Here is a 23,970-nt window from a genome sequence, read left to right as displayed (position 1 = left end):
CTCTCTCTATTTCGAAATGGAACTATGCACCTCGAAATTACGAATTCCTTTCCAAAATCGCTTCCAGAACAGATGTCTCATGTGAGACGCCCGCCGGTTGCGATGACACTGCAACTGTCCCCGCGATTGTTCCTCCGCGGACATATAGTGGACGGCTTAATCGCCACGTGGACGGACGACGACAATCGCCGTCGGACGCATCCGGCTGCATTCCCAGGCTAAACGTTCTCCCGACCGCAACCGAACCTCCCACCGTTTTCCATCCGTCGACGGATACCACGGAAAACGTTGAACGGTTGGCGCGGACACACAATTCCCTCACGGTCGGTCTTGTTCGACGCAAAACGTCTAAAGTTCAAAATTCGCACTCGAATTCGCCGGATCCGCTTGGGTCCATCCCGCTCGTATCCACACACGCGCATTCTGCTCCTGACCCTTACGTTGCGTCATTTTCTAAAAGGACGTCCATCGGTCAGCATTGTCCCCGAGGTTGCGGTTAATCCGGTCCGTTGGTCGCGGTCGCGGTCGCGGTCGTTGCGAGCGGTCGCGAGTGCGTAGCACGAGGCCAGGACGAAGAGGAAGAGACGAAGATAGAGAAAGAGAGATCGAAAGAGAAGAGAGGGAGAGAGAGAGAGAGAGAGAGAGAGGAAGAGGGTGGCAACGGGAGGATGAGGAGAACTAGGAGGATGAGGTGGAGGAGAGAAGGAGGAGAGGACCAGGAGAGCGGGCGAGCGCAAGCGCCTGTCCGATCGATGCCCGTCTCCCGCGTATAAAGCTCTCGTCCTCGGGGGGCGCGCGACAGTTGGCGTTCCGCATCTGGAACATGCGTCGCGTCGCGTATCGCTCGCGTCGAGAATATTGTTTCATCGTCGTTCTCGTCGTTGTTGGTGAAAACTACGTCAAAAGCGACATTTCTCGCGAGATCAGTCGCCGTCCGACCGCGATCGAGCTCCGATCGAGCGCGCCGATCTCGAGAATCGCTAAGAAGCGGCGAGTTCTCTCGCTCCGAGGAGGATCATCACCGCTGAAGAATCGCCGTGGAGGAACATCGCCGCTCGCAGGAGCGCGAGGAATCTTTCCTTGCTCCGTGACCGATAAGGAAGAAACGACGAACGCGGCGTTAAATCGACAACGCTGTTTCATTTCCCGACGAAGAACATTTCCTTGTTTTTCTTCTTGAAGTCGTCCGCCTTTCCAATGCGACTCTTCTCAGAACGAAGCACAAAGTTCGAGTCGCGAGTACCAACGCGCGTCAGTGAATATAGTGATTGAAAATCGGAATTCGCTCGGGGTAGCGAATTACATTGCAGTCGGCAAGGAAAAAAACCATCAGTCGCAACGACGATCTTCTTCGGGAGGATCAATAGGAAGGTAACTTCTTCTCTCAAAGCAGAATCTCAGATTGACTTCAAGCAGTCTGCATGATCTTCCTTACTTCGGCCGAGGAATCATCCTCCCGTCTAACGAGAATCAAGTTGTTCCTGACTTCGTGACATCCTCTGGACCTGCGACGCCTATCGCGAGCGACCGATGTGAGACCGCGAAGTGAAGCGTCGAGTTTCGCCGCGTCGCCGGGGAAGATCGGGCACCCGGGCCCGGCGCCAGGAGCAGCAGCTTCGTTGCTGGATCGTATCCGGGGACGCGTCACCGACATTCATCCCGCGCGGGACCCGTCATCCAGGCAGGCGGCGTCAGATCGGCGGTCGTTCGATCGTCCGGCGGACGTCTCGGCCGCCGCGCGAAGAACCGGCGTTAAGCGGAGGCGCAGGGGCGGCGGGAGAGGAGGAGGTGGAGGTGGAGGAGGAGGAAGAGGAGGTGGTGGTGCTGGTGCTGCTGGCGGTGGCGGCGGTGGTGCAGGAGGAAGGCTCGCGGACGTGCAACAAGTTAAGAGGCCGCCGCCGTCGACGTCGCTGTCGCCGCCAGCGTCCTCGCCACGATGTGACATGGATATCCTCGCCGTAGCCTGCGCCCTCGTAGCGACGGCACTCTACTGCAACACTTTGCAAGCGGGTTTCGTCTACGATGACCGGTGAGTGAAGAAGACCCAATGTTTTTCTCTTCTCGGCTGGCGCCGAGACGTCCCCTCAGCAAACACGAGCGCGGAAAACGATGTTCCGGGGTAGCGTTTTGCGAACTTTCGAGTCCGAAAAGTTCGGCTGTCATTTCGATGATATAGACGCGCAGAAATGACATTCGCTAGTTTATTTATGAGATTGACGCGAAAGATCCGAAAGATACGAGAGTTAGTTTTTTTTTTTTTGCGTATCTATATCATTGCAAAAAATTGCATTTATTGAAATCACACACGATTCCGGGCTTTGATTGTCGGGAGCTTAAAAGCCTCTCTCGGAAACTCTCTTCGAGACTTTTTCCCGCGGACGGGAGTTACTTCGAGACTGGGTCGAAAGGCGGCCCGGTGTCACACACTTAGCGAGGTCGCGTGACGAGATTCGCCGGATTAGAACACGGCTTCCGTGAAAGTTTTCGAGAGCGATACTCGCGAACGATAATCGTCGTCACGTAGTGATAGCAGCTTTGATTTCGGGGGAAGTCTGGTCCCCGAGTAATAAAAGTTGTGTTGATAGCTTATCGAAGCTTATCGCCTCGTTATCGAACAAACGCGACTTAGAGAGAGAGCGCAAGTGGATCAATTCGTTCGAACACGCGGCGTGATTTGCGGGGGGAGTTGTGACTTCCATCTATCTCTTTCACCGAACCGGAAGACGTTTGTGCGGGCAGAGTCCTTGTACACGTTAGTTAAGGTTAACTGAAGTTCAACTGATTCTCTCTCAGTTTCTCGCTTCTCCCTTCTTTCCAGAACGAAACAGAGGGAATCAATTAAACGTCACTTAACTTGAGTTAATGTTTGTGACAACCGGAAACAATTGTCTTACTCCGTGAAGTAAGATATATAGTAACTTAAGAAAACAAAAGTGTTAGTGTACATACGGAAGATAGGTTTGCTGGAAAAGCAAAAGAAGATTGACCGAGCAAGAAAAATTCTAGCCAAGTCTATTGAAGTTTTGCCAAACAAAAAAACGTTTTGTTGACGAAACGAAAAATTCAGAGTGGACTCGGCAAATTTTTCTCACCGGTCGTGTAACAGCGAAACTTTTTTTTTCGCGTGTTTACGTCAAACTAAAATATTCAGCATGTGTCTTGATTTTTTCTCCAAATTGACACTCGCTTCGCGCGATCGAATATAATTAATTACGACGACGTGTCTGTGTCAGAACGAGGAAAATTCTTGTCAGTCGCCACGTAACCCGAAGAGCGATGAATGTCGCTCGTAAGAGCCCCCCCCCCCCCGAGTTTCGTCTCGAATGTTATTAAGGAAGATGAGATCTACCCCAAAGGTGGATGACATTTCTCGCGATATTTCCGTCACTCAGGCGCCGCGCAAAAATTGTTTCTTCGTCGCCGGTTCGATACACATACGCACCGTCACTATGAAAAAACAAATATAGGAGCCACAAGCTGGAAAGTAATCGCAAACAAAATTTGCACCGTGTACCGCTCTCGCGTTCGTTCATTATTTTATTCTTCTCTTTCCCCCGGATCAATAAGACTGCGTCGGAATTTGCGCGCGGCGCTCCGAGCCGGCGAGAAATTTTCGCGATCGCCACCAAATTTTCCGATGCGGTATAATATCTCGCCGGCATTACCTCGAACAGCTGTTCCGCAGCTTCGTTCGATATCAGGCTTAAGTGCAGGAGCTTATTTACTGCTTGCGCAGCTGATCGAGAGAATTCTCCATGCGTTGAGTGAAAATGAATTTTAGCAGAGTAATAATATTGAGTTTTAAGCAATGAGAAAGAGAAAGAGAGCTCTGCTCGTTACTCTCTGACCACCAAAATATGAATGTTAATTAATGAACATACGGAATACGTGCTGAATGAAGAACGAGCTTGTTGATTAAAAATAATCATTTTTGTTGTTAAACAAATATATCGAGTGAAATCAAATAAGAATTTAACGCGCGGTTTGCTGTTTCTCCCCTTTAAAACGGAAGATAAATTTCCTCGTCGACGACTCGCGACATCTTTCGATGCCATTCGCGAGCCATCCGTATCTTGCGCGGATATAGCGCGCGATCGAAATAAGCGGGGAATTGGTGCGCGGCGCCATATAATCCAAAGTTACTCGCACGATAAGAGCCCTTAATCCGAGGCTCTCGAATTCTATGACACTGAATCCCCTAATTGAGTATCCCGTAATCTCTCGAACATCGTGGCCAGAACTCGATCGCGCCGCGCGTTTCAGGTCAGATGAAGACTCCGCGCTACGAGATTGCACGTACGATCGAGTTGAATCGCGTTATATAGGTATAACTGAATAAACATTGCAATATTTCGCTCAAAAAAAAATGATTCCGCATTCTCGTATTTTTTTAATGTGTTCGAAAATCAAAAAATGAACATTTTGGCGTATTTAGATTGCAATTAAATTTTATATCTCTTGCTTTGAAAAAAAAAAAAAAAACCAAATATTTTTCTCTCACTCTTACGTGCACCAGCAACACTTTTTTCATAGATGTGTTTTAGACACACACATATATATATGTATATATATATATATATATTTGCAATCGTATTTGCAACGGCGCAAACTGCATCCTGTTATTCTTTCGTATTTGTTTTATACTTCGATTGCTCGTAATTGGCAACTCTATTGTTATTAGAAGACGATACATGCTGCAAGCAAGAGAGAGAGAGAGAGAGAGAGAGAGAGAGAGAGAGAGAGAGAGAGAGAGAGAGAGAGAAAGAAAGCAGTTCGATAAATTGAAAACAAGCCCATGTTATTTACACGATCGATGTTTGAAAATCCCGGCAGTGCTTCCGCCGATCAGTTCCGCTGCACGTTTGCACCCGAACGATTCGTTTACGATTATCGGAAGCGCCGCGAAAATAATCACATTTGTTTCTCAGACATGCCGATGGGGGAATAGACGCGCGCGTAAACTTTCTATTTCAAATTCCCATTGTGAGAAAACAACATTCGATACGCGCATCCAAAAGTATCTACGAGCATCCATCGTCGAGTTATTTGCCGCTGCGGCGAAACTTCTGCGACCATCGCGCGGAAGTATAAGTTTCACCACTGTAACTAGCTATAAAGGATTAGGCGCCTGCGTTACCGGATGTAATCTTGAACGCGCTGCACGGTAGCTCTCATGGGATTGTTAGTCCAAACATTCTTCGATACTTCGCCGGCGTTACTTTCGCAGAATTCGCGACTAGCTTTAGTTTTCGATTTTTGTTTCAATTTTTGTTCCATATAAAAAAACACTCTCACTTTCCGCGCAATCTTTCTCTAATTTTTATTGTCGATTTCATTAGAGTTTTGAGACTGGAAGAACTATTGAACTATTTCTGTATCTCAAATCTAAGAGACGCCGAGTGTGCATGGACTCAGACAAAAAAAAAAAAATTAAATTACAACTCCCCGTTTCAGGCAATATAACAAGCTTATGCGATGCGATAATGTCAAAGTATATATCGCGTGACTGTTGTGTATTTACCCGACGTAAGGAGCATCCGCGCCTCCGTTGATTCGGAGGCGAGGAGGTTAATCAATCATTCCCGCGTTTACGTTATCGGCCGCACGAACCAACATCGCTGTTACAAACATTTAGGCGCGGAACTTGGGCGGCGAAGGGAGAAAAAGTTCTTACTATAAATTAAATTATTCCGGTCCGATCGTCGGAAATAAATATGTGTATGTGTGTGTGTTTGTGTGTGCCGAGCGTTGAAATCGTCCGGCGCGATAATCGAGCGCTTAATTATGGAACAAATTCGGACAGCCGGAAAAATGGACCGGAACAAAAAAAAAGGGCAGCGAAGAGAAAGTGAGAGAATGGGGGGTGTGAGAGATCACGGGAAGCGAAAGGGCGCGGGATATCGCGTCGATTCGTGGCCGGGACCCTTAAAGCTCTCGCGTAATAACGAAAAACGATGGCCGTGTGCGCGGGCGCGCGCATTAAGCCGAGATAATTTTTCATCCATATCCGGCCCATTAGCGGCCATCTCGTTCGATGCGACCGCCGAGGCTAAAGCGGTCCGATGCGCTTGCCGCCGCCGCCGCCGCCGCCACCGCCGCCGCCGACGACCATAATCAAGTCGAGTCCGGTTATTAACGAGAGCTCCCCGACCGACTCGCTCCCATCCCCCTTATCCTTTTTGTCGGCTATTCTCTCTTTCTCTCATTCCCCCTTGCTTGTCTTCTCTCACTCGCGCCCCCTTTTCCCGTTCTCTCGGCGTGACCTAGCAAAACATGGCGTCGGCAGCCTTTGCCTGTGTTCCCGGTTGACCTGCGATTTTCGGGTCTTTTAAGACTCGCGCTCCCCCGTTTATTCGGCCGGTGATTTTATTTCCTCACTTCATTTCCGTCCGGAATTTGATCGTTAATATATCTGTCTCTCATTTCCAGACATTTGTTTATGATAGAGATTTCAAATTATTATTATGTGCGCGACGGATTTTTCAACGATGAAAAATAGGAAAAAACAAGACGCGACGAAAAACACTAACGCAAGAAGCGCCATCGTATCCCGAAGATCCTGGCTGTTTTATTTTTGATCGCGAGTCTTGCGCGAAGTTTACCGTGTCGTGAGTTTATTCCGGCCGCCGCCGCCGCCGCCGCCGCCGCGCTTGAGACTCACATAGGATAATAAAGGCCCCGTATTTTACCGCGACGCCTCGACCACAATGGCCGTGCAAAGAATACGGGACATATTTATTCGGCTAGTTTTTTACTGGCGGCGCCAGGAACGGAGTTCGGAAGCAAAGCGGGAGAAAAGAGGACCCTGGCGGCAGACAGAGCCAAGGCGATATAGAAGAAAAGCCGAAAACGCGACGAAAGTTGGAAGGCACGTCGTATGCGTTTTCCCTATACTCTTTCGTTTCTCTCTCTCTCTCTCTCTCTCTATCTCTGCCATGTCGTCTTTAACAAATCGCGAAACGAGAACGTCTCGGCTAATATATGCGCAAGCTATTTCTCCGTTATTTACCCGTCGTATATAATTCATTTAGAGCACAGTCTTGTGTGTCCTTATACGTTTTAGTTATACTTTCTGGTGTATCTAATTTCCGAGTGTACACACTCTGCTGAGAAATTCTTATTATAACTTCTCCGTGCAAAAGGAATCTTTTACCACCGGGGATGCAAATCAGAGACATTCAAAGACTTATTTCGCTATGCAGATGCAGAAATTTGGAATACACTACCGCCATTATGCATTGCAAATCTTTCCGTAGTCTGCTTTTTGATGTGAATATTATATCCAACAATCTTTTCCATCGCGAATTATATTTGTTTTTTTTTTTTTTGTTTTTTTTTTTAACTAAGAATATAAATATTGTTCTCCGAAATAGTCACAAGTGAAACTTGTGTCGTGCTGTTCCGTCTGGATTTTATTCATTAATCCTGCGCAGCTACATATATTTATCCGTTATATTTTCTTATTCTATTTATAAGTCCGAGTTGTTTTTTGCACTTGCAAATTCTTTACATCTTCTACACGTTTTATTTCTCTTTTGTGGAAACAACACAACAATCTCTAGAAAAATATCTTTTTCTCCGTCTCCATCATTTTCGTGCCCCAGCTAATCTCGCGAACTGTACATTCGCACGTAGCGGCAGCGATGCAACCGCATTCGAGGACGAGTTCGGAATAAGAAAAGTTGGCGGTCGAGGCTTAGCTTGTTCCGTTTCCGCTGGTGAATAATACCGCGATATTCGGCGGAGCCGCGCCTTCGGTCGCATGAAATGTAAAGCAACGGCATTACTATTTCAGTCGGTACGTCGGTGCATTCGGACTTACTACGATCCACGGTTTCTCAGAGCGTGCGTAAATAATGGACGCGCTCTGGAACACGACGAGCCACGACGATGAAAGAAAAATTGTGCCAATGCCGAAAGAAACGTTCCAGACTGTGTCGCTGAAACATCTTTATTGTTTGAAAACTGACCTCGAATGATGTACCGGACATGTGAATATGTCAAGAACATATTTGTTTTATAACGCAAACGTTAGCTCTTTCTCTCTCTTATACTTATTTTAAATTAACAACATTATTTTAAATTAATTTCTGTTAACTCTAACGTTGAAAAGATCGATATTGTTTGTGCGTGTGAAGACTTTGACGGACATCTATTAATCCACAGAACCATCACTTTTTGTTTATTTATTACGTATTTCGCAGCCAGAATATGCAATCGCGTCAAACGCAATTCGGGGAAATATCCATAGAAAAAGATGGATAGATAGATAAAAAAAAGAAAGAGAGAGAGAGAGAGAAAGAGAAAGAGATGAATTGTTGAAAAATTTATATTCCATCGAAACTACCGTCGTATTTCGTTTTGCGCAATAAATTTGTTCTCCAGATGTAATTTACAAAACAAACGCGACTAGTGAGACAATAATTTATGATTATCGTCATCGTAAAACCACCGAACAATAGTAAAACAGGTCAATATGATCGAAATGGGCTTAGATTGGCGTGGGAGATTTTATTAAAAAATCAGCCCTCATTACAGATTTTAATCAGAGAGAAGAGAATATATAAAAAAATTTTTTTTTCCCAAATTTATTTCATTTATATTCCCTGTTTCCTTTTGCACCTTTTTTTTCACTTTTCTCTCGTGCTTTTAACATTCACGATCCGCCAATATCTAAAGCACACTCTCAATTTTGTTTATAAAGCATAAAAATTGCATTGATTAAGAGAGACAGACGACTTTTAAATGCGCGCTTCCAAGCGCGTAAGCTCATTCGCGGGTATAATTTTCATTTCGAGGTCGATAAAAATATCCGCCAACGCTTCTATAACGCACTTTTATACACCTCTGACATTCGCACACGCATTTTAATTTAAACAGAATAAACCTTTTTCGCGCGCAAAAATGTCCATCGTTTACTCTGTCAGCTGCGGCTGACTACCACGCTTCCTCTCGAAACAGATTGATAACGAACGCAACGCCGAGATATTACTCTTTCACGAGGAGAAATTCGAACTCTAAAAATGGAAAATTAAATCATGGTCAAGATAAAACGCACAATAAAAAAAAACCCGTATCTTGTGGGAAGATATGCCTTTGCAGAAATAAAAATTGAGAAAAAAAAAAAACGTTGAAAAAGTAGTAGTCGCTGAAAAACGAGCGCGACTATTGTTCTTTGACGTTCGATATCGCGTATTTTGACATCGTACCCGATATCTTTGTCACTTTTCTCTCGTCGGAGAAAAGCGCGATCGATCTCAGGATTCGAAAGACGGAGATCGTCGGATTCTCGGAATTCTGCAGTTGTGACTTTCTTTCGATTATGCGCGTCTATTAAAGTAACACAAGCAAGAAAGCATATTCAGGTTTATCGGAATTCAAACTACTCAGAACCTTGGAAAGCGCGCGTTGGAATTTCCAATCAAATCCATCGCTCTTCAAATTACTATTTAATTCCAATGAAACTCTACTCAGAGAGAGAGATCGCGAGCACGGCGGATCGAAAATTGAGAACCGCGAGCGCGGGATATATTGATCCCGCGCGGCCACCCTCCGGACGTGAACGGACGGACGGCGCGAACGCGGAGCGAGGAGGGAGCGAAACATTATAAATCCGGAATCCGCGTCAGTCACGGAGCCGAATGGCCAGCTGCCGGGATAAAAATGACGAGCGGGCGGGTGCACGTCCTCCTCCCCTGAATGGCAGGAGGGATCGAACAAAAGAATCGACGCCGCCGGCGGCGCGGATCTCTGAGCGCGGCGATGGTGCGTCGTCGGCCAGTTCGCCCCGCTGCTAGTAATTCTTGTAATTCCGTTGCAACCGGGATATCGGGTCTATCTTGCACGGGTGTACACGGGTGTGTGCGCGCCTGCACGTGTGTGTCACGTGCGTACACACACGTGTATGCGCTCGTGTGTGCGCACGTTCATCGGACTGGCGCATCGTTCGCGATGATGCGCGTTCGGGAATGCACGGCCGCGTCGAGCGGTTCTATTCTGCGGGAACCAAACGGCACGGGGATCGATGCGCTTTATCGCGCGCCAGAAAGACTGCAACAGCTCGGGTCGGATGGAACCGGGGGATGGAAAAGGGAGCGCGGAAGCGAGAAATAATTTACGGCTTAGGCTCTTTCGGGGCCCTTGATAGGGCCCTTACTCGTAGAAACGAAATACAATGCGCGCGACTGATACCGCGCCGCTACTGTGAAGATCGGAAAACGGTTAAAAACGAGAACGACGTACCAGCGAGTACCCCGTTCCAGGGGTAGTTAAAGGGGGTAGTATATCACCGCGGCCACGGACGGAGTTGGAAACGCGGGGGGGGGGGCAGAATGCGCAACGCTTGGCTGTCGGTGAATAAGGGCGCTTCGTAATGGCGACACGACGCAGTAAATATCGTGCCGCGAACGCGTACAGAGGACGACGAGCGAGAAGTTGAGGCTTTGCGAGCGAACGTGTATACGTCGCGAGAATTAATCGGCGATTTTTTTATTGGCAACGCCGAGACAAAACGGAAACGAAGAGAATGAAAGTACAGCGGATGCAAGACATTCGAAATAATAAAAATGTCCTTAATTAAATTAGATGCCTCTACGGCACCACACGCCGTGTTTTTTTTTTTTTTTTCAAACTCACACGTTACTTAACATGCGTTTCTCTTAACAACAAATTAAACGTGATTTCCGTTCCTTATGACTATTCCCTTGAAGATAGCGCGAAAGAATATTTTTGAAACGTAGAAATTCATTCCGTTTGAAGCAAATATACGTCAGTGTTCGTGCGCGCTTCGCAAAGGGAGACATACGCGAGCTCGGGATTTCGCCCGGAGCGAGTTTTCTCCTGTGTATTGTCGGGTTTCGCGAGCGGCATACACATTATATACTTCGTTCTCATATATGCATAAAAAAACAGCCCGAACATTTTCGAAAACCGAGAAAGAGAGAGAGAGGGAGAAAGAGAGTTTTCAAATTATTTTTCAGCAACATTCTTCTAGTTGATCTTATTTCGCCGTTACAAATAAAAAAATAATGTCGCAATAGATGAAGAAACAAGTCTGTTATTTATGAGTAAAATTAGTGTTTTCAAATGTTGATACTTTTCCATGTTAATTAATGAGACGTTTAGAAACGATTTAAAAACCATTTGTACGCGTGTAACGGAAGATTCGGACTTTTTTCTCACACATGACGCATTGAATACAAATCAATTCAGTCAGAAACGAGATCAATGACATTAGAAAAAGCTTTTCGCGGTGTGCAACGTAACTCTCCGACAGAAAAACAAAATACAATAGAAATACAACGGAGATAGAAAATCCCACAATTGCAAAAGCATCGCAAAGCATTTCCATTGAAGACGGAGTTTGTTGCGTTCGAGTGCGCGAGCGTAATCCGTTACAAAGGCGCGGGAAATCCGCGGGGCAATAGACGAGCGGGGACGAAGAGAAAGGAAATGTTTGCGGAGGTGTGTACTTGTACGTTTAATCGGCTCATTACCTGTATTCCAAAGTTAAGCAAAGCGCGCGCGCGCGCGCGGCGCACGCATAAGCTACAAAACTCCAACTGCGCGATTATTGTTGCACACGCCGTCGTTACGCGCTTCGAATTAGCCCGTTAGCGAACGAATAATGTGTATACACGTACGCACAACGCACAACACCATCGAACCGCGGCGGAAGTGTAATTGGCCGAGTTATGCACTCGTAATCGCTAACGCTCATGCGCATGTCGTAATACTTTCTTGCATCGCGCGGATTGCGCACTAACGGATTAGCGCCGCGATGTTAGCAACGCGGTGTAGCTGTGAGAATTGGGAATTTCTAAGAGAACTGTACGAAAGAGAGATCCAGTAACGGGAGCTGTATAATATATTCAAGATAACGAAAAAATGAACTTGAGTTGAAACGAACGTCCGAAAGTTTATACGCATATTGCGGAGGTTGTTACTTTTTCACTTATCTAATTCTCGGACCGAATATTTGAAAATGAAGATGATAAGAAACATACGCAATAAAAAATTACAGTCGAATGCTCGAGCTCCATAATAGGTGTTTTTAAATATTTATAACATTTCCTTTGTAAACAATTTTGTCTGTTAGAATTTTACCTTCGATAACAGCTTTGGAGTTCCCCATCGGAAATTTATTATCTACGTCTGCTTAAAAGAGGTTTATCCAGCGAGGTAAAGAGAGCTCGAACTGTAACAGTGTTAGAATCCTGTCTCTATCCTCAAATATCCTTTGTCGCTCCGCATAATTCCACGTCACGTTTCTACACTTATAAGAAGCTTACGCGCGACTACTACTTCCACACCCGATCGAAATATCTGACTGGAGCAAAAAAAAAAAAAAAAAAAAAAAAGTCCGATGAAAAATATGATTCGCAAATGGACGCGATATTTGGCGCGATTCTGCGCCGAAGCTACCGATAATAATCGCGGCAATGACTCGACGCCAGATGGTATCTGCATCTCGCTTGGGATTTTTTTTTTTTTTTTTTTTTTTTTTACTGCATCAGCGTTCGTCCGCGAATTGGAACGGATCAACGAGCGGCACGCACGGCCATTTTTATGCTCGTTTGCCGAATCGTCGCAAAAAGCGATGCGCGGTGAAACGGATTTTTGGCGCGATTCTATGGGTCACGCGATAACGCGCGTGACGGTCTGTTGTTCATTTTGCGAGTGTTTTACATGAGGGTAGGGAAAGAGGAGGGAGGAAATAATATGCGGGAAAATTGTTGTTAAACATGCGTGAAATCTGCTTTCTTTTTAGAGCGAGGTTCTCCCGTCGGAAATTCACTCTCTAAATTAAGCGCGGACAGTAAAACAGTAAAGGACTGATATACTAAATTAAATGTTATATGTAAAAATATATTTTCTGTCTAACTATTTGCACACGGGGGAAAAAAAATGACGATGTTGAATCAACAACATCAGTTTAATTGAAATGAAAAAAACATTCTGTTGATGCAACATCAATATTATCGAACTACACGCAGCAGATAGTTGCTTTAAGAATCTAGATGTTAAATTTTAATTGGCAATGCAAATGAATAAACTTTATTTATGTTTTGCGGCAGCCGGTTACGTCTGCTTCGAAATTGAAGCAATTTCATTTTGTGCGGTGTTAGATACAACAAACATTATTTTTATTTGTATTTTTATCATATTTTTTAATCTCATAAGTAAGATTACTTAATGATAAAGTTTTCTCATCTTAGTTTTAAAAATATACTCGCGCACACACACACACACGCTTATTCAAGAACTTGTGATTATTTAATTTCGTGATCATTTATAGATCACACGAAATTAAATTTCTAGGCGAATAAGGAAAGTCCGCCTTGAATTGAGAAGCACGCTATAAGGTTCCGTTATTTGTTCGCAACAAGTTTAGCTCACTAGCTAAGTTTATAATTAAGCAAAACCCGGCTCCAAATTGCTCAAAGAATCTATCATTAAAATTAAGGCGCTGACTGTTCTGAATAAAAGTTTTCCTGCGCCACTCTTTCGATTAAAAACTACGAGAACCAGGACGGAAGTCTGTGCTTTAAAATTAGTTCACAGAGAGCGAGAGATATATATACATTCAATATTACCTCGCTATTTATCTTCACAGCGATGCTTATCTTGGTCGAAGGAAACTCATGTTATCATCCGTCACCTTGTACTTTCTCTTTTTCTTCTTTTTCTCTCTCTTTCTCCTTTAACGTTTTACACTCCGCGCAAACACACCTCTTTCGTTTCTTACCCAATAGTATACTGTTGTTTTTACGACAACGGCGGCGGCGGCGGCGGCGCAGATAAATAGCGGATTCTTTCTTATCATCTCGCGGCAGAAGAGCCTTTTGCGCGACGCGCAACAACGTTTCTAGCTGCTAGCGAAACGTCAGCTTCCCCCCCTTCCTCTTCCCTTCCGTCGTTTTCCCTGCCGGATTTCCCTCCGTTTCCCTTTGTTTCCTTGCCTCGCTGCCGAAGTCTTGTGAACTCCTTCTCTCTGACGGAGTTGTCTCTCCGAAACTGGCTGCCTCGTCGAGCTATCGTCGCGCGATAGCTCGACGGGAAGGGATAGGAAATTCGCGGATAGGAAGGAAGCGAGGCGTCGGAGTGAGAGCTCGAAGGGAGTCAAGCGGAATGGCAAATCCCGAAACAAACGGCGTGCAGTCTTTGCGAATCGAGCGAGCTTAGCAGTGGATTATCTTCGGCGTGTATATATAGGGTATATATATATATATCTTTATATATGTGTATATATAGATCAACGTCGGTAAATAGAGAAAGAGAGAGAGAGCGAGAGAGAAAATGAACTTTCGCCCGGATGCTGGATACCGTAAGAGCCCGAAATCGTGTTTCCCGGCGGTTTAAAGGTCGCTATTCTCTTCGTTGGGAACGACACCGCCGCGATCGACGTCGAGACACACTCCTCGTTTACCGGAGAAACAGAAAATCGACTGTGTTGCGTTCCTAAGCAAGGGATTACGTAAAACGACAAGAGAGAGTTTGTTTAAATATAATTTGCGACAATTAAGACGATATTTTTCCGGATGTTATTATTATCGTCAAGAAAAAAGAAAAGCGTTGATTTTCTCTAAAATTTTGTTTGCGCTCGTAGTAGTTGATTTTTGACCGACTGATAAATATTACACGCGCGCTTCGCGTCGTTGAAACGCGCGGAAGTGCAAATTAATAACCCGCGCGCGATGTACACACACACATATGTAGTTCGCGAAAAGCAATAATTTTTTTACAGAAGATTTTAATTTCCACCAACAGTCAACAGCTCGCCATTTGTCGTGAAAGTGAAACGCACAGATCGATATCCGTAAATAGACGAGAGAAATGCAACCTGCGGCTTGGCGCGCACGGTTCTCTGTTGTTGCGATGTCCGTCGTTCCCGTGATCAAATTAATCCCGTTTGAATCAAGTTGCGAAGCGGAGCGTCCGAAAATTACGACAGCGGCGCTATGGAAATGCATTGTCTGAATGTGATTTCACCTGCAAACTGGTGGATGATTTGTTTTACATGAAGTCTCTCTCTCTAGTTCTCTCTCTCTCACTCTCTCTCTCTTTCTCTCTCTCGCAACGCGCCATCGATTGCACATCGCCGATTGCGAATAACGTCATTTTTGTTTGGACAAACAGCATCTTTTCCGCGCGTTCGCGCGCAATTTTTGCCGTGTGTTTTTGTGTTCGGCGCGAAACGCCCGAGTTATCGTTGAAAATCCGATAAACGCACAATGCAATTCCATTCCCCGGTTAATTACTGTCGGAACATAAAATTCGGCAGAGGAAAACTCTCTCTCTCAAACTGGGCGCGTTGTTCGGTGCGTGACAACGTCGCATCGCCGGAAATTGCTAATAATGCAATGACGCCGCTCGGACGATTATCCGGGATTATGACGCACGCCCCGGTAAAAATAACGCGCGCGCGCGCACACAGCGTGAAATATTAAAGCGATACGAAACGTAGATAGAGAGAACGGACAAAAAAAAGGGTGACATTTCGTCGGTGGCGTGTAAAATTGCGCCCGCGATTACTATTCGCGCACTCAATTCTACAACTTGTACAATTAAAAAACTATTCTACGATCGTGTGTGTATCGCGCGGTTAATTAATAATAATTGCGCAGAGCCTTTTTCTAATCGGAATAACAAATCGGAATAATAAATCTCTGTCGCGCGTTAGATTTCGAAGAAAATCTCATCTCTAAGATGTTGAAACGCACAGCGGAATATCTGCCTGAAAATTAATGACTCGCTTAAATTTCGCAGATTTGCTTCGAAAAATGAAGTTTTTTCTCATACCGGATCGTATTAAACCTCTGTACTATTAGGTACGTGCCGCGTGTTATACCGATAGTAGCGCGAATTTCGCTACTTTCCCACCGACGTAGGCACCAGCGGAAGCCGGGAGCGAAGCACAGCCGGTGGATAAATGTATACCAGCTTCTCGCGATTATATCGCGAGAGGCTATCTAATAATTTCTCGCGGAGCTCTCGCACAACGGGGGAAGAAACTACCCCCGTTAAGCTCTGCCGCCGAGAGATTTTTAAGATGCCTGGCCGCAGGGAAAGGGTGGAGCGCGAAATGTTTGCGGTAAAATTAGAGCGCCGTTCGTGCCACGGCGGGAGTACAACGCGGAACAAGCACTCTTGGAATTCTTCGGATTAGAAAACGACTACGGGGAGAGAAAAGGTGGATAGCACGTGAACGCCGTGGTGATTTCGTGGCATTAGAGGTCGCTGGTGGCACACAGCCACCGGCGACGCCGGTGCAAAACCGTGGGACAAAAGTGGGACGACCGATAATGGGAGGTCCTTTTTCGCTCCCCGCGTTTCTCCTCTCTCACGTCACCTCGCGAAGTCCTTTCACGACCGAGACACCCGGTAGATGCGAAATCGATGCCGGTGCCGGGACGTGTTCGCGCAAAAAACGTCCCCGGGCTACGTTATAACCCGGACTCCCGGTGTCGTCCAAGTGAGACTGCAGTCAGGAAGAACATTACAGGCGACATAGCAGGTGTTTGTGGAGCAGTGGTTCGCAAACCCGAGCAAGGTGCGCGATCGATCGAACGTTCACGTGTGAATCGCGAACGGTCGACCGTCGGATGTTTTATCGCCGATACGCGATTATTTTTGCAAGTAAGTTTGGAAAACCGTCTCTATCTTCGTTAAGCAAAATTTGATTAAAACCAATTATTTGAGGTAAAAAATTAATCAGCCGTCCGTTAACGTTAAATGTTAGATTAGAAATAGTGTTTGCAGAATGAATTTTGTGTTAATTTAATTTTCTCATTGACTGAGAATGTTTAATACCAAGCTATTAGAAATAAACGAGACTTTAGGGAACGCGCCGAAAGATCTTGGCGACGATTTTCAAGGATTACCAGAAAAGAGAGACATATACGAGATGACGCGGGCAAGCCGCTTCTTATCAACAGATGAGATTCGTAGCAACCTTCATTACTCTTACTGACGCAAATCGCGCGGATGTTAGCACGTCCGCAAATTGCTTGTATAAGTCACTTTAAGTCTATGGTTTTTTTTACGTATCCGACGAGAAAGTGTTTCTTGTAAAAACAATTGCGTTATATTTTTCAAAAAAAAAAAAATAGATAAATTAATTGTTTCTACTCTTTTAGTCTAAATCTTGTGATTTATTTTAGCTCTATAATCGCTCGCGAGATAAATAAACTTGCTCGTTACGATCGAAACGTTATTATAATGTTAACAGTCTCTCGTTTGAATCTATTAACCTAAACTTCGTTAAGGGTGTAAGGATTTAAGAGATCTTTCCTATGTTCTCATTAATTCTTCCTTAACGCGTTGCTCATCTTTGTAGGAAGCTGTCTCATTACAGAATAAATTTCATTAAGACTCAAATCGTATCAGTTATCTCTGCAAGTGCGTTATCAGCAACCGCGTTGCGACTAATATTTCGAAAAAAAAAAAAAGACAGATACGCGCTTGTAATTTCCTTCTCTTATCACTGACTGTTTATACACATTCTATTAGGTCTACCGAAAAGTTCTGTCCGTTTTTGGAATAAAACAAAATACAAATTTTTCTTACCGTCAATAAACTTTATTAAATAATATAATTGTCATTATTATTAATGATTTCTTGCCAGCGTGAGGGCAATTTGTATATCCCATTTTTGAAAAATTAAGAAAAATTTGTATTTTGTTTTATTCCAAAAACGGACAGAACTTTCCGTTAGACCTAATATTTATATGCGCGATTTAAATTTATATAATTCTCTCTCGCGAGCGCATGTGTTTACAAGTTTCATCTCAGAAAGTGTGAATCAAGAGTGTGAATTCTCAACAAAGTTTGAATTAAGGTTACGCAATACCCCGCGTTGCTTGTTTCCTTCGTGTTTTTTTCCGCGAGTTGTTTATGAAAAGCAAAACGTGCTACGTACAAAATCCGTGGAGATCTGAAATTATCTTGTTCCGTATATGTATATATATATATATATATATATATATACGTACGCGTGTACACGTACGGAAAACTCCGGACTTTGCGAGTTTTCCAATAAATCCGTGGAACTCGCCACACGTCTCGTTTTGTATAATATTCGCGTGCTATCATTGTTTATACGGTGGCGCGGCACGCGTTGCAACTCGCGTGCAACTCGCGCAATTTCACGCGCCACTTACGCGAAACATCGCGAGTTGCTTTTCATTGCTACGGAGATTAAAATGGTTTGTGCGCGCGCGCGTGCAAAAAGAGAAAATACCTACATCTCAAAAAATAAAAGACTTTCAACGTAAACATCAAATATTCCGATTTCGGTTGTAATTAAAGTACAAATGCGTGAAAGGGATTTGCGTTGGACTTAAAAAAAAAAAAAACTCGCAATGTTATTTCAAAACGCATTTGAACAACGATACGCAAAATCGTTGTCGGAGAAAAAATCGTCGTGAGATTAAAAATCTCGCTTTCACATATGTGAACTCCAACTAAAACTTCAATCTTCCCGTTACATTAATTTAGAATCGCACGTGAGAAATCGCGCTTAACAATTAATATCAATCAAGATTCTCTCTCGCTCGTTCTCACAAAGCCAACGTAATAATGTTACGTCTATCTGTATCAACGCAAAATATGCACAACTTCTTACGTAGAACCCTTTAAAGACACGATTAATGCCGTGCGCCTTTACAGTCGCGTGTAAGAGCAATACAGTCGCGACACCGTGAGCGCGCAGGTTGGAAAGCATGACTGGCGGGAAATTACACGGAATTAACACAGAGGATTGTTTGTAATAAAGATTAATAGCAGGCTTTGTAACGACCGCGTTTGATACTCGCGGCTCCCACATCGACCTGCCTCTCTCTCTCTCTCTCTCTCTCTCTTTTCTCGTTCGCTCTCTAATAAATGTCTCTGTCTCTTGCTCTATCAACTCTCTCTCTCTCTCTCTCTCTTTCTCTCTCTCGCTCTTTCGCCGCGTTGCGACGAATGTTGTTTGTGTAATCAACGGAACGAACAGAGCCCCTCTGCCACACCGCGCGAGGGTGGGACCCAACCTACCGCTCTCGTAGCGTGTAATTTGTAATTCCGCACGCTGCATTATTTTCCGCTCTACCGCTTTCCCGCTCATCGTCCCTCGCGCGCTGTCAACCCGCGCGTCGCGCTCTACCTCTCCTGCGCTCTCTTTCACCCCGATGATGGCCCGCGCGCGCTAAATTACGGCTTCATTCGCGTTTCGCATGACAATCCGCCAAGCTCCCCCGGAAATTGTGGAAATCAAATCAGTTGAGCGTGTGCAGCGGCGCTATGCCCGGTGGTTACTCGCCGAATCTCGCTTATTATCGATTATAGAAAATAACGGACTCGCTAGAGCGAGATTATAGAAAGAGACGTGACAGTCAAAAGGATTGAAAGAGAGAGATCGTTCAATTTCTCATCTAGATAAAAATTGTAATTTTGCATCACGAACAGTTTTTCAAAGATTTTCAAACACCTCGGTATTATTTTATATACATCTCTTCACTCTGCATATATATATATTTGATACATACGTATATATATATCTTTCTTTTGGAATATTGATAGAAGTTGTCTGCGCTAGTATGGACAAAGCGGCGGCTCCGTTACTACGCCAATAGACAGGAGTTGCACAAACCGATTGCGTGGCATACATATGTATGCGATCACGCTATAGCCGTGACATAGATATATCTAGTGATTATACTTACACATATCCAAAGATATAGTTTTTTTTTTATCTCTCTCAATATTTGTTATTACCGAGAGATATCTCTAAGAATATCTCTCCCTTTTTCCTCTCATTTCTGTATTTATGACATACGACATATACATATATAGTCGCGAACAAAAAATTTCAATTTCGCGAGATAACAAACAAAAAATCGACGCCGCGCCGCTCACATATCGCGCCGTGATGATTCTCTCGTGATGCGGAAGAAAAAAAAAATTAAACGAGTGTCGTCCTCACGATCGTTCGGAATCGCTAATAACATCCAGCTAATTCAGGCTCCGGTCGAGCGCGTCCTCGCATCCATATGTATGTTCCGACGTTCTCTTCGGCAATCTTCGACAAAAAACTTCTCGCCCCGACGTCGCCCGCCGACGTAGCGCGCCGGCTTGCTCTGGCGTTGGTATTAATAATGTAATCGGCGGGGGTTGAGAATTAGGAACGATGTCACGTCGTCGCAAAGGTAGGATAGGGTATACTGCAGGCCGGTAAGTCGACGCCCCGTTGACTCGGCGGAGGCAAAGATAATTAAACCACGACCCCACGACGTTCCCTGCGACGAGGGTGTTGTCGTCAACGCCGTCGCCCGTCGTCGTCGTCATCGTCGTCGTCGTCGTCGTCGTCGCCGTCTCAGTTACCTGAGCGTTATCGTGTCCGGAATGAGAATCTTAAATGGAAAGGGGGTTGTTGCGAGTTGTGCGAGCACGAGAGGATCGAAGCTGCGACGGCGTTAATAACGCCGAAGGCGGCTTGCATTGCGAGTGCAGCCGAGACAACGCCGGGGGTAATATAATCGATACGATGTCGCGAGAAGTTTCTCGGGGGAGAGTGCATTTGACGTGCACAATTGCGCGATCGGATTCACTGTCGCATTTAGAATTTACGTCGGACGCCCGATCCCCGATATTACTGAAAAACTCTAATCGCAAGGATTTTAACAATTGTCAAAAGTCTCATTGATTTAATCACGTTGCTGTAATATAAATGACTTTTTTTTTTATATGCGCGAAATGCGCGCAGTAGACAGCTGTGACGTGAGAGATTTTATGAAGCGGATCGACATTAAGTTTTATGTTGTTATATTGTACGTTGCGGCGCGCGCGCGCGCGCGCAGCGCTGTAATTTCGAGAAAACGATACCATTATCATTAACGTTTTACCGCGATTACCGCCAAGTGCTCATTTATGTAACAATTATTATCATCCCGTTTTACAAGAACTTATGTACACAGCGTTATCAAAAAGGAATTTACCTCCAGATTCGCGCGGCACAATACGGCGCGGATAACTTTGCGGCAAATTTCTGGCATTAACTAAACGACGTTAATAAGAACGTATCGCTCTTGTTAGAGTCGCCGGAAATGTAAATTTATCGAGCGAATATTTTCTAAAATGTACAAAACAAACTTTTCTAAATAAAACAACACGGTTCTTCTCTTCTCTTCTCTTCTCTTCGGATTTTGCCGACGTCGCGCGCTTACACAACACCTGTGCGCGCACCCAGGCGCATTTTTCTCGCGCCCGGTGTTTTTTTCCTTATGAAATTTAGCCTCCACAATTTTAACACTCGTACATTTGTTGCGCGGTACGTCGCGGCGGTAAATTTCTTCGAGTCCCGCAGCTGCATTATGGGATATAATTTCTAGATATACCCCGAGCAAGAGAGCGAGCAAACGCGCGCGGGAAAGTGTACTTTCATATACATACACGCCGCCATCGCCGCCGCCGCCAACGTTATTCCGGCTACAGGGATATGACTCCTGTGACTTACGAGGTTGGAAACTTCCAACTTGCATCTATGCGAGACCCGATAATTCACAATAATCGACATTTACGACTCACGTAACGCGCCGCGCCGGGTAATCAAAAACAGATCCTCCGCGAACTGTTTTATTGAAAACGAGAGATTATCATATTTTATATACATTTTCGGTTATGCACATTTTTGTATACATTCGAGACTCGTTGTTGTTTAAACAAATAACAAATCGATTGAAGCGTGCGATAATTGATATCAGACAGCTATTTGTTCGCTTTCGCGTCTGTGACCTCAAAAATTAAAATCTGATTGTGTACGTATACACACGTGTATATATATAATGGAAATATAAAATTATCTCGAATACAGATCCGCGTACGGAATTCAAAAGCGGATAAAATACCACAGCGGCATTCTCTCCAACCAAGAAGGATGCTCGAACGTCGGAATTACAGCAAGACACGCAAGTAGAGTCTCTTTCGTCTCTGACTGATGTCGAGTAGTCGCGCGATATTCGTTTTTTTTTTTTTTTTTTTTTATCTCGCGAAGACGTCGAAAAGACTACGCGATGTGCGTTCAGTAACAAGAACTCCGGTGCTCTCTCGGAGGCGGATAAAATGCGCGCGGGCACGCGCAGGCACGCGGGACGCGGCGTTTCTCTCGAATATTCGCGACAGCGACGAGACGCGCCACTTAAATTGCACACAGTGTGTCACTTTGCGCGTAGACGACGTGCCGCCGGCTTTCCGACGTAAGGCGGCTTGTAAGAACCGTCGTCGTCGGCCATTATTAACACCACCCACTGTCGCGCATCTGTCTCGCTACGCTTTTATACCGGCATTCGCATTCCCGCCGTTTGCATCTGGTGTCTGTGCTGCCGCGCCACCTAAACCCCCGACCGGGTTTTAGGCGTATGTCATGTGGAAACGCGCAACCGCGCGCACCGCACATGTGTGCACGCGCACGGACGACCGCGCGATAATGGCAGAGCTTTGCCGGCAACGCAACTGCCGGCAATTTTCTCTAATCTCATCTTGTTGGCTTCTTTCCGTATATTGTCTCTCTCTGTGTTTGACTTACATTTATATATATATATTTACGCAAAACTGTGCAATTTTAATTGCTCGAATTACAAAAAGAAATTTTTTTTGTTGCAGCTTGAAATATGCAAGTTTTGTCGCTGAAAAAAAAAAAAAAACACACTTTCGGTAAAATTGCCGAAGTGTTTTATAATAATAACGTCTTTATCCAATCTTCGAGCAAATATTCTGGTGTAATCGTTCGTTTCGAACGTCATTAAAACTTGGAAGGATTAAGCTCGAACTGTGTTCTGTTACGTCGGTCGGTTACCGAGCAATTTACGAAGTGATTTTCAGCGATTTTGGGAAACGTGACGGAGTCATGCACGCGTATCAAGCGGCTGTTATTGCAGTTTATATCGTGCACACGCGCGCGCACATACGTGATGACTGTGAATACGCTTCCGCGTGATGATATAAATACTATCCAGACGCTGATGAATACGCTCGGTAATTACCTAACGCTAATTACGGTAAAATGATAATGACGCCGCTTATATACGGAAGTACGGCCGCGTGTGTTTGCCAAACTATATTCTATAATTTTACACGGCAAGGTCCACCTAATATCCACCCGTTATCGCCGCAGCGATGAGCACTAAAGTCATTAATAATAACAACCGGCGGGAATATCGATTTATATTTGCGCCTCAAATTACTACCTCTTCCTTGCCCCACTCCCGCGACTCAATCTTCGCTGATATAACACTCTTTCTCTCTCTCTCTCTCTCTCTCTTACTCTTCTCCTTATTATCGTCGGATAGATTTTCAGCTTCTTTTAATCCGCTTTCCTCTTGCGAAAGATTTATTTCGTTTTCGAAATACGGCGCGCCGTAGATGTAGATATATAGCTCGGATATGGGGCGAATGGAGTCAATAGATTTTGATTACGGATATCTCGTCGCATATAAAGAGGTTCGAACTTCTATCCATCCATTTCTTGGACGCGAGTAATCCACGAACGCGCTATTTCTACGAGCGTGTTTCTGTTTAGCTGTGCTACAATTTACGGAAAGCTCAGCAGAAAACAAATCAATTCCGAAATTATTAGTATCTACGTAAGACGATAATTTAAAGGGATGTAGAGTTTGTTTTGGTTTTACTAGCACAACACAGGCGCGCGCTACGCGCACGTTATTATTATTTTTATTTTAACGTGTTGTGTCACTGAACACAATCTGTCACCGCAATGACAGCTAGTATATACGTCTTACAAACCATATAATACACATATGAGAAATGTCAGAAATAACGCGTGAAAATCAAACTCAATAAATAGTGAGAGAAAGAAGTGGAAAAACAACACGTGACTAAAGTCACATGACACGGAAAAGGGTAAAAAAGAGAATATTATATATATTATATGTAATATTCTATATCTATATATAATACACACACATACGCATATAT

The 23,970-nt window shown here is 44.7% G+C and overlaps 1 protein-coding gene across 1 annotated transcript in view; it reads left to right on the top strand.

The window, feature by feature from the left end:
• Positions 1-1,925: 1,925 nt before the first annotated feature.
• LOC109855233 (transmembrane and TPR repeat-containing protein CG4341) overlaps positions 1,926-23,970 on the top strand; it is a 209,993-nt gene continuing 187,948 nt past the window's right edge. The window contains exon 1 of the mRNA XM_020429243.1: positions 1,926-2,029. Coding sequence (XP_020284832.1) covers positions 1,944-2,029 — 86 coding nt within the window. The 5' untranslated portion in view covers positions 1,926-1,943. The remainder of the gene's footprint in view (positions 2,030-23,970) is intronic.

Source organism: Pseudomyrmex gracilis, unplaced genomic scaffold, assembly GCF_002006095.1.
Source record: "Pseudomyrmex gracilis isolate BER0280 unplaced genomic scaffold, ASM200609v1 scaffold_84, whole genome shotgun sequence".
Taxonomy (NCBI): domain Eukaryota; kingdom Metazoa; phylum Arthropoda; class Insecta; order Hymenoptera; family Formicidae; genus Pseudomyrmex; species Pseudomyrmex gracilis.
The sequence above is the reverse complement of the archived record's forward strand: the minus strand, read 5'-3'. Positions and strand labels throughout refer to the sequence as shown.